The sequence below is a fragment of the Dermacentor silvarum genome, chromosome 4, assembly GCF_013339745.2.
Source record: "Dermacentor silvarum isolate Dsil-2018 chromosome 4, BIME_Dsil_1.4, whole genome shotgun sequence".
In the NCBI taxonomy this organism is placed as follows: Eukaryota; Metazoa; Arthropoda; class Arachnida; order Ixodida; family Ixodidae; genus Dermacentor; species Dermacentor silvarum.
The window spans coordinates 5,686,378-5,698,462 of NC_051157.2; the positions used below are offsets into that span (position 1 = coordinate 5,686,378).

General features: G+C 46.4%; 1 protein-coding gene across 1 annotated transcript in view; it reads right to left on the minus strand.

Moving 5' to 3' along the window:
• The window catches only part of LOC125944620 (cytochrome P450 2J3-like), a 97,146-nt gene that overhangs the window by 16,842 nt on the left and 68,219 nt on the right, over positions 1–12,085 (minus strand). The window contains exon 6 of the mRNA XM_049665125.1: positions 1,885–2,143. Coding sequence (XP_049521082.1) covers positions 1,885–2,143 — 259 coding nt within the window. The remainder of the gene's footprint in view (positions 1–1,884; positions 2,144–12,085) is intronic.

The following is a 12,085-nucleotide window of genomic DNA, read 5'->3' on the forward strand; positions in this document are numbered from 1 at the left end:
AGAATATATCTCAAATAACCTTCTCATACAATCAAGGTTTGCACAGCAACACGACAACGTAAAAAAAGTAAAAAAAAAAAAAACGTGGTACATACAATGAAGAAGTTCAATCACTCCACGGCACTGCAGAAGTCTCAAGAATACAAATAATAATGGCACCTTACAATACAGTATCTAATCAGCGGGTGGTGCACACATCGTGTGCACCACCCGCTGATTATGATATATAGTCAGAACAGAATAATAAACATAACCCACAAACACATATACATATACAGCGATATTGAAATAAAAGGAACATTATAAGCGTTAATAACTGCCAACAATGCCGCTCCCCTCGAGAAATGTTAACGCTTTTAGAGCGCTCTTTTGCAAGGCCGTTGTTGACAAAGGGCCCAAAAGGTTCCTTAAACTGAAAGGTCTGCGGTCTAATGCCATTAAAGTTGATTTAAGTCGGCGTCTTGGTGTGTCGTGATGTGGGCAATCTAAAAGGAGGTGATATTTAACTTCATCTACAAATCCACAATCACGTTCGGGGGTTTCCGCACGGCCAGTTCTATGTAAGAAATGTTTTGTATAGGCAGTGCCTAGTCGTAATCTATGAATAAGGGTTTCCATATTTCTGTCGAATGATAATGGAAATTTGAGTTCAATAAGCGGATCGAAATGATATAAATCAGAGCTCTTCGAATTCTGGTCAAACCACGTATTTGTACACATTTTGAAATATGTTGTCCTTATAATGCAGCGTAATTCATTTTTTGATATTGGGAGCGAAATCGCATCATCTTTGAGGTGTGCTTGTCGTGCTGCTTCATCGGCTGCTGCGTTGCCAGGAATGTTACAATGTCCAGGTATCCACTGGAATCTTATTTCATGCTTCTCTTGGCTTGCCTTTGTGAGGTCTGTAAGTGTTTCATATATTATACTATCACTGATTGTTTTTGCTTTTGTGCTGCAGAGTGATATTAGTGCCGCCTGTGAATCGCTGAAAATTACCCATTCTTGCGCATCTCGTACTGAAGTTACAAATTTTACCGCACATAGGATTGCGAACAGTTCAGCCGTTGTGGACGAAGTCGCATGTGATAACCTAAATGATTCTTGTTTATTGAAGTGCGGTATATAGAATGCTGAAGTTGACGAGGTTGCTGCACTGGATCCCTCTGTATAGACGTTTATGTATCCTGAATACCGCATATAAATCTGGTAAAGTGCTAGTTGTTGAGAAGCTTGAATGCACATATCTCTTTTTCTGAATATGCCATCTACTGACAATTCGATTATTGGATGAGTAAGTAGCTATGGAGTATATTCGACATCTGAGTTCCAAAATTCATTTCTTGGCAATATATGAAGATTTTCCAGAATTTTTTTATGAACATAACTTCTATCTCGTCTAGAGCTAATGGGTGGTTTTTATGCTGTGTTTGAAGACGAAAATAATGCTGGCATGTTTATGTAGTTCTCATAACTGGAAACGGTGATTGGCGAGCCTCAGCTATTACAAGACGGCTAGAAGTCGCTCGTGGAACTCCTAGACATATGCGTAGACCTCTAGCTAAAAGTCTTTGAAGTCGCTCTTCTGACGTGTGTGAAAGTCCGTGCAAGATATGCGCGGAATACGCAGTTTCTTGTCGTATGGTCTGTTTCGTAGAGTGCTCGTGTTCTTCCTGTGTACAGGAATACCGAGGGAAGGCGGCGCCATCTTCCTGCAGGACGCAGCAAGAAGTCAATGTGCCGTCGAATGAGCAAGCCACTGTATTGTAGGATTGTGAGCTGTTATCTGTGCGCACCAGTCTGTCCATTTGTACTAAATCCCATCGTCCGACGGGCGCCTCGTACAGCGCACAGGACTAAACCGTGCAACCAACGAGTGCGTACTCCCTGGGCAGGCCGAGTGGCGTGGCCACCTTCCAGCGGTACATCTCCCAGATGGCGGCCACGGTGAACGGCATGCGGCCGCGGTCCTCCCACGCAGGCGGCCGCTCTCGCCCGACGGCGGCGTCGAGCTCGCGCTGCAGCTGCGACTGCAGCCCGCTCGGCTGGAGGGCCAGCTGCACCAGGTGCCACTGAAGGGTCGTCGTGGTGGTCAGCGTGCCGGCCACCGCCAGGTCGGAGACGTTGCCCACCAGGTGGCTCACTGGACGCAACAAAGCCGGCTGGGAATGCACTCCGCCACACACGGCTATTCCGGGCCTCGAACGAGATCCGAGGGGCTCGAGTTTCGATTAGTCAGAACCGTAAACGACATTGAAACAGACAAGGAAGCTGCAGAGAAAGCACAGGGGAAGTCAACTGTAACGTTTAAATAGAAATCACAGAGGGAAATGAAAGTGGACGAAAAGACGATTTGCGGCAGGCGAGGACCGAAACCAACACGTAGGAGCCGATAAACCGTCGGGTCACCTCACGACATCGAGGAAGTGGTGGCGGGAGAATGACCGCCGCATGTGTAATGCAGAAAATGGGGGTTCCTGTGGCAAGTTATCTTTCCGTTCACTTTAATATTTTAATGCGTAAGCATTACGAGTGCCAAAGTGTATGTGTGTGAAGTGTTGGAAGCCGGTCACGTGGTAGAGGTAGAGCTTAGAAGAGCGTGTGTGTATATGTACGAATATTAGACATGTCGAGTGAGCACCTTAACAACGCTTTGCAATGTGGTGAACGTGGTTTTAAATCATGATTCGGAACCTCACAGAGTTGCAACGTAATGCTAACGCATTTTTCTCGCATGTTCTGCTAAATTACCACTGCATGATTTGTTTAGCACGCTATTACTTGTACATTTAAATTTAACGTAACCCCCCCCCCCCCCCCTCCCCCCGCTTTCACTGGCTTCACGTTGCTTACTTCGAATGGTTGGTTATCTGGCACTCGTAAACGTTTGCGTATGTCAGAATCGTTACACCAATATAAGAGGACACCGCGGGTCAACGTCAATCTGGTTTTAAATACGGAAGTTCTTAGTTATATAGTAGACGGCTGACAACTCAAGAATGACTCAGCAGCAATGACTTCTTGCTGTTGAGCACAAACACACGCAATCCTGTCATATCGCGAGTGTTGAATGAAAAAGAGCACGTGCAGTTGGTTAGAATGCTTCAGTGAATAAAATTACTGTTAAAAGTGTTTTCGTTTTTTCAACGAGCTTTACGTACAGTTGCAATTACTTACAAGTTCGAATTTCCGCTTTTTCAGCCACCTAACGTGTGCTACCGTGCAGCGGTGCAGACGTGAAACTCCACCATTAGTGAGACGCTTTTCTCACCAGCGGCCCCCGCGTCGTCGGAGCACCTGTTCTTCTTACACCGTGCTCTGGACCAAGGCCTGCTGGGCCTGAAGGTCTGAGCAATGCGGCGGTGCTTCCCCTACCGGAAAATGGGGGTCAGCGAAGCTCGGCCTGGGTGCACTTAAACTAACCACGATGCGACGGCTGCGACGACAATGAATGGCTCATACTCCCTTAAGCAATGGCTCATACCCCTGCAAACGCGGCCTCCCCATTAAGACGACAAAATTGGAGTACGCTTAAGCTTCGCCTTTAAGAGTAGAGCGCGATAGCGTCATCGGGACCCGTTCGCATCGTATCGTTCGCATACGGCAAGTAGGCTTCATTCACTGCAATACTGAACGTGGGAAAGCCAGCTTACAAAGACCAAGCTTACACCGATCCCCTTAAGGTCGGCTTCACTTTTAAACAGAAATGCATTGCTGGAAAGACGTTTTTTTCCAGGGGCAATAAAGTGGTCTTATATTAAAATGTGAAGGCCCAAGCACCCTTTTTATTATTTTATTAATTGTTTGCTATTCCCCCGACGCGCGCCTGTGTCCAAAACGAATTAGCAGGCGAAGTCACAATTTGACCAGGCTAGGATGCGAGTGCCATCTGGATATCATTTTTGCAAGTAAAGTACCCGAGCGCGCGGCTGTAGGTCTGGTAGGAATGCTGGAAAATGGGTTTGTGTTTGAGTTTCCTCGTAGCAGAATTAGGTTTTCTCGTACATACAAATTACAATCCGACGCCGATTGGCAAACAGTCCGACGGCGAATCCGACGCCCAATGGTAAAGTGGTACTTTATCATTTTTTCTGATGGATTTCACTGTGAGAAATTCAATTTTTGTTCACCAAAACCTTGCACCACGTGGAGCGCCTGCGCGGTCGAGGTGGTTGGGGTAGTTGGGGATGATTTTCTCCGCCACCAAGCCGACATCGCACGCCGGTCGCCGACGCCGGATTTTCTGCGACAAGGGGCCTTTAATTACATCTAGCAGAGGGAAGGCTAACCCCTGTATTCAGAAATACACCTTAAGTTGAAGCCCAAGCTTGACTTGATTTAAGTGACGCCTGGCGTGAACGTTCCCAGGACGCTCATTGCGTTTCCACCGGCATGTTCACGACAGGCGTCACGTAAATCAAGTCAGGCACGGACTTCAACTTAACATGCATTTCTGAATACGGGGGTAAAACTACGCGAGAAACGAGGACACGCGGAAGGAACACACAATACACCACGGGCGCGGGATGTTTATTCTTGGTAATCAAAGCATAGGTGATTTCAAGCAAGAACCCAGACCCGTGACTACATCGTCACTCCCACAGGTGCCGATGACATAAGAGAGAATTCTGCAGGCTAACTGCTCGCACCGGATAAACCACAACGTGTACCAATGTATGCTACGCAAAAAAAAAGAAAAAAAAAATATCAGGACAAAGAAAGGAAGGCGGCATATGTCACCTCTTAATTGACATTAACCGAAGTGTAAGTAACCGACGGCTTTGTCAAGCTGTTGAAATGACAGCTTTTTCCGCACGCTCCTTCGTGTCATTACGCTGTACTAATGCGAAAATAAACATCATTGTCATTGTATAGGCGATAAGTGAGGGAATGAAAAGCCACAATGATTACACATGGTTAAAGCAAAAGTCAACATGAGTGAAGGTGGCCGTGACAAAAAAGGGAACGAAAAACTACGAAAATGTCAGAATGAAAACAGCAATTATCCGTAGTAAAGGCGAAGGTGACAGTATTAAAAAAACGTGAAAACTTGTGAGAATGGCTCGAGGATAGAGTAAGAACACGTTAAAAGATGAAGCTCAACCTGAACTCGCGAGCGATTACAATCATGGAAACCAAACAAACCGCGCGTGAAGTTACCAATTTTTACGAGTGCTTTCGAGAAAAGCAACTTCTTGCTGTAAGAGAGAAACAGACGGCGTACTGACACACTTGTCGCTAAATTTTGTGATATGAAATGTTTCGACAATATCCCTTTTGGTCTGGTCTCTCGATGTGATCAAAAAAGTCGAGTCTTCCAAGACCGGTTTGCTATAGGTCTTTTGCAGACCCTCACCTTTACCTATTGCATCCTTTACAATGTCGGGCTAAGGTTCCTCCTGCGTTATTCTTTACATTGCAGTTATGTTCACGTGCCTTTCATACGAAAGGGAACGTGAACATAACTGGAATGTAAAGAATAACGCAGGAGGAACCTTAGCCCAACGTTGTAAATCTGCGCTTGTGATGTGTGTTTCTTCCGTTTGTTCTCGTTTTTCGCGCAGTTTAGCCTTTCTGCAAGTATGAACCAACTAGCCAGCAAGAACGTCCTAATCAAGCACAGATAAAGTTAAAGGAAGGCGCTATGGATTAGGAATCAATATCTGATATTGAAGTTAAAAAGCGGAGTTGGACAGTGATGCCAAGAGAATCAACAGTCGACGGCGGCAGATCGTCATAAGGACGCTAATGGAAAATATTAGGTCAAGCTAGATCGATAGACTATTCGTCAAGCAGTATATCAGCGTTTCCTCTGTGCCAATTTTATGTCACTTTGCTGCATAAAAAATTGCCGCCCAAGGTACCCCTACTACTGCTCAATTTGAACCGCTCGCGCCAGGATGGATGAGTTAACGTCGTCTCCACGTGAGCTCCCTCAATGGCACACTCTGTGAATCAGTCAGTGCTGTCGTCACAGGAGAGATATTATAGTCCCCCAAGAGCTGGCGCCACTCCAATTTTCTAATTTTGTCATTTACTCGCTTACAAAAGCTCTGTTCTCGCTACTTACGAATGACGAATTCGTTATTACAAAAGCCTAATCCTTCAATCCACCTCGACTTAATATTATTTTTTAAGGCACGACCACACTAGAGGAAAAACTAGGGAGCCTACATGCAAGCTCTATTTAGGGTGGTGACAACACCACAATTTTGACTGTATGACAAGGAAGTCTGGCACGGCTGTGGACGACACGAAGGACGCCGACAGGAAGACACAACAGCGTAGGCTTAGCCAGGCACACCAGGAACAGCGTCGAGCCCGAGCCCCACTTCAGTAGAGCTGGCGATCCGGCTGCGGAGCTCTGCACGGCGCACTTCTTCCTTACATCTTCCCCCCTCGCTGAAGACGGAGCCGCGCAGGAGGCCTAAGGCGTCGTGAGGACGAAGGGCTCGTGATACGGCTTGAGCCGATCGACGTGGACAATTTCGCGGCCTCGGCGACGCAGGTCCGTAGGGGTTGTCAGAGGTTCAATGACGTAGTTCACCGGAGAAGTTTGCTGTAGAACCCGGTAGGGTCCATGGTATCGGGATACAAACTTGGAGGAGACACCTGGTGTTGAAGTAGGAGGCACCCACAACCAAACGAGAGCGTCAGGCGAAAACTGGTTGTGGGGGCGCCCGTCGTCATGACGAAATTTCTGTAGCGCTTGTTCTTGCGTTGTTAGAGAGCGAGCTAGTTGCCGACATTCTTCTGCATACCGGGCGGCTTCGGAAACTGGTGTACCCTCTGATAAGTCGGGACAGTAAGGAAGAATAGTGTCAATGGGAAATGACGGTTCTCGGCCATATAGAAGAAAAAAGGGAGAAAAGCCCCTCGTTGCCTGGGGTGCCGTATTGTAGGCGTACGTGACACATGGAAGGATGAGGTCCCAGTTGGAGTGGTTGGAGGCCACAAGCATTGAAAGCATGTCACCACGAGTTCGATTAAAGCGCTTTGTCAATCCATTTGTTTGTGGGTGATATGCGATGATACAGCGATGAAAAACGCGGCATTCAGTGAGAAGTTCTTGAATGACATCGGCGAGAAAGACGCGACCTCGGTCGCTCAGGAGTTCGCGGGGAGCGCCGTGACGGTGAACGAAGCGTTGAAGCAGGAAGGAGGCAACGTCATGAGCTGTCGCGGCTGGTAGAGTGGCCGTTTCTGCATACCTGGTGAGGTGGTCTATAGCTACAATGACCCAGCGATTGCCAGCAGCTGTGTATGGCAGAGGCCCGTATAGGTCTATTCCAATGCGGTCAAAGGGTCGAGAAGGGCACGGCAAAGGTTGCATTGGTCCAGAAGAGCGGCAAGGATCAGGCTTGCGGCGTTGACATTCTGTGCAAGAGCTTATGTACTTTTCCCATAAATGTGTACATACCGCGCCAATAAAACCTATGACGTAGTCTGGTGTAGGTCTTGAAAAGACCAGCGTGTGCACACTGAGGGTCGGCGTGGAAAGCGGCGCATACATCAGTGCGAAGCTGCCGGGGTATGACAATTAAGCAGCCATTTGCGGCGGTCGGAACTGTAGTTACGGCGATAGACGATTCCGTAGCGGATGGCGAAGTGCGAAGCTTGTCGGCGTAGCGCTCGGGATGGTGGGCGTGCAGGTGAATCATAGATGTAATCTATCAAAGATGAAATCCAGGAGTCCTTGCGCTGCTCCAAAGCCATGTCGACAGAAGCGAATGGGGGAAGTGGGTCGTCTAGGACGGATACACTGACAATGTCAGCGTGGACAGGCGAGCGCGAAAGAGCATCGGCATCGGCGTGCTTTCTGCCTGAGCGGTAGACAACCCGGATGTCGCACTCTTGGAGCCTCAGTGCCCACCGGGTTAGGCGGCCGCAGGGATCCTTGAGGGACGACAACCAGCAAAGTGCGTGGTGATCGGTAACGACATCGAAGGACCGGCCGTACAGGTATGGACGAAATTTTGTAATGGCCCAGATGATCGCTAGAAATTCTTTTTCAGTGACTGAATAATTCGCTTCAGCCTTTGTGAGAGTGCGGCTCGCGTAAGCAACAACATATTATTGGTAGCCGGGCTTTCGCTGGGCGAGCACAGCGCCAAGACCAACGCCGCTAGCATCCGTATGGATTTCCGTGGGAGCAGTGGGATCGAAATGGCGCAGTATCGGTGGTGTTGTAAGCAGGCGACGTAGCGTCACGAAGGCCTATTCGCAATCCGGGGACGACGCGGAAAGATTGGGGTCTCCCTTAAGTAGCTCTGTCAGCGGTGCCATAATCGAAGCGAAATTTCGAATGAAGCGGCGGAAGTACGAGCAGAGGCCAATGAAACTACGCAAGTCTTTTAGAGACGTTGGCCTTGGGAAGTCTTTAACAGCATGGAGCTTTGCGGCATCGGGGAGAACGCCGTCCTTCGACACGACATGTCCGAGAATTGTCAGCTTGCGTGCCCCAAAGTGAAATTTTTTCAAGTTGAGCTGTAGGCCAGCATCACTGAGACAACGTAAAACCTGCTCCAAGCATCTTGTGACCTCCGTGCAGCACCAAAAAGCTATGAAGCGTCTCTCTGTGGCACTCTTCTTAGACGTAAAAGGTGCCTACGACAACGTAACCCACGAAGTCATTCTCCAAGCTCTTGAGGCTGCAGAACTTGGAGGCCACGTTTTTAGATGGATTAGGAGCTATCTCTCAAGGAGATCAGTGTTTGTTCTTACAGAAGATGGCCCGACAAATAGATATATTTCCAGTCGTGGTGTCCCACAAGGCGGAGTGTTGAGTCCGACTCTTTTCAACCTCGTTCTAGTGGGGCTTACCGAAACGCTACCACAGACCGCCAATGTCTCGCTCTACGCAGATGATATTTGCATCTGGGCGTCCGGCGTGACACGGCCACAAGTGCGCGCTAGAATACAGAAAGCAGCAACCCTGACAGTGGCATGCCTTCGCCGACAAGGTCTGACAATATCTACGGAAAAATGTGCACTAGTGGCATTTACACGAAAACCGATGTATTTCTACCCAGTGCGCATCGAGGGCCACTCAATTGCATATAAGAAAACTCACAGGTTTTTAGGCGTTATTGTGGATCGAGACCTCACCTGGAGTCCCCATGTCTCCAACATGAAGAAAAAACTCATTTGTATTGAGAATATGTTTAAGTTCATAGCTGGAAAATCGTGGGGACCATCCGTGCGCTCTATGTTACAGCTCTACACGGCACTATTTCTCGGATTTCTTCGTTACAGTCTTCCAGTCTTGTCGAACACATGCAAGACTAATCTCCTTGCACTACAGAGCGTACAAGCCCAAGCACTTCGGACATGTCTTGGCCTCCCGAGATGTTCTTCGACAGCTGCGACGATTGTCATTGCACAGGAGCATCCGATTACCACCCAAATCGCTGGGCCATTTTCTGCGATTCGAAAGCAGCCCTACAAACTCTGCAGTTTGCCCTACGTCACGGGTTACACGAACAGCTAGTGTACGAAATAAGACAAGCTCATCACCATGCGATTGAGAAAGGACACGACATCGTATTTCAGTGGTTGCCGAGCCACTGCGGAATTGTTGGCAACGACAGCGCCGATGAAGCTGCTCGCTCGGCTCATCAAAATCATCAGCGAGTGCCTATACCACTCTCAAGAACGGACGCTGCGCGGCAATCACTTGCTCGCCACATCACACTTCAAAGATGGAATTCACCAGGTTTCAGCAACTCACGCTTGCATTCTCTCGACCCTAAATTGCGACTTCGCCTGCCACCTGGACTCTCCCGTGGTGAAGCAACTTTACTGTGTCGCGTGTGGTTGGGCGTCGCATTTACAAATTCCTATTCATTCCTAATAGGAATGACTAACAGTGCGGCATGCAATTTGTGCGGCTGCGATGAGACGCTAGAGCACCTTCTGTGTCATTGCCCAGCTTTTGACGCTCAACGACGGATTCTTATTTATTTATTTATTTATTTATTTATTTATTTATTGATACTGTTAGCCCAAAGGCCGATACAGGGTGGAGAACTCATAAAATAAGCTTCAAAGATCGCTACAAACACGAGCGCTACAAAAATCAAACCAGAAAATACAATTGCTTAATTATGCCAATTTTACACAAGAATATTCACACATATGTAATATAAATGAGCATTGAGCATTGAACAGGCACCGAACACTACAATCAATAACAAACATGTATCATACAAAATCAAATTTTTAACATCACATACAGGAACTTCGTCAATATCCGCAGAGTCATTTCAATCATGTCACATTGCACATGCTGCCTATCATTGCATGAAGAAGCTAATTATGTATGAGGATTGCTACATAGCAGAATAATAGGCCAGTACGGATTTTTCAAAGTGTTCTAGGGAATCAATTTTCGTTATGCAATGCGGTAGCGCATTCCAATCTTCAATCGTTTTAGGAAAGAGGGAGTACTTAAATGAGTCAACCTTTGCAGTTATGGGCATAAATTGGTCCTCATGGCTAGACCTAACGGACCGTGATATCCGTGACGTTCTGTTTTGCAAATACCTTTGAGTGTCGAAATTGAAGCGGTTATGTTTCATTAAGTAAATAAATTTTAGTCTAGCTACTTTTCGCCGCAATGAAAGCTCGGGCAAGTTTAGTTCAGTGAGCATCTCAGTCACTGAATCCGTGTGCCTATATTTTGACATAATAAACCTTGCTGCACGCCTCTGTATTTTTTCAATCTGATTTACTTCCTTCTTTTTATACGGATCCCATATTATGCTAGCATATTCCAGCGCGGGACGTACCAATGCTAGATATGCAGTTAGTTTAACATCTCGGGGAGCAAGTTTAAGTCTACGTCTTAGTGACCAAAGTTTAACCTCTGCGGCATTACATAAATTAGTTATGTGTTTTTTCCAAGATAAGTCATCCGATATCGTAACGCCTAAATACTTGAAATGGCTCACTTGTTTTATTGGATTACCGTCTAACTTGTAATTGAAAAGTAACACATTTCTTGTTTTTCTAGTTATTCGCGCATAAACAGTTTTTTCATAATTTATTTTCATTTTCCATCGCGTGCACCAATTGCTGATTGCTTCTAGTGCTGAAGCTAATTCCAATTGGTCCTCATGACATGATATTTTAGAATATATTAAGCAATCATCTGCAAATAAACGAACCATTATCTTATCATTAAGCCCATTTGTCATGTCATTAATATAACAAAGAAACAATATAGGTCCTAACACAGACCCTTGAGGGACGCCTGATGTTACGTTTAGAATTTTTGATTTCTTTCCTTTCACTTCCACATATTGTGACCTGTTAGTAAGGTATGAATGAATCCACTTAACTATACTTAAATTAACTCCGAGATCAAGTAGCTTACCAATCAAATCCGAGTGGGAAACGTGGTCAAAAGCTTTTGATAAATCGAGGCAAATTCCGTCCACCTGACCTGTTTCATTAATTACCTGAGCAAAATCGTGTACCGTTTCTGCAAGCTGGGTGATAGTGGACAATCGGCTCCTAAATCCGTGTTGGTTAGAAATAAGTATGTTCGAGCTTTCGATATAGTTAAACAAACTTTTTGATAGGATATGCTCGAACATTTTGCAGCAAGTACATGTAATTGAAATGGGTCTATAATTTTGAATTCTATGCTTGTCCCCAGTTTTATGAACTGGCACTACTCGCGCCATTAACCAATCATGTGGTAAATTGTGCTGTTCAAGAGACGCACGGAAAATTATCAGCAAATACTTCGCGATCCATTCAGCATATCGTCTCAAGAATTCGTTAGGGATGCCATCCGGACCAGGAGACTTTTTCGTGTCTAGGCCTAAGAGAAGTGAAAGTATACCTTCTACAGTTAGGACAATGTCTGGCATGTCTGAACGGGCATTAGTCATTTTCTCTCTTATTGCTGCAGACAATGGTAGGGGAGGGTCAAACACGGAATGGAAAAATTCGTTGTACCTATCAGCAATTTGCGCAGAGTCTGTAATTATACATTCATTGCTGGTAACATACCTCACATCCTCACGTGATGGAGCAAGGTGACGCCAAAAACGCTGTGGCGAATCTTTCATAAACC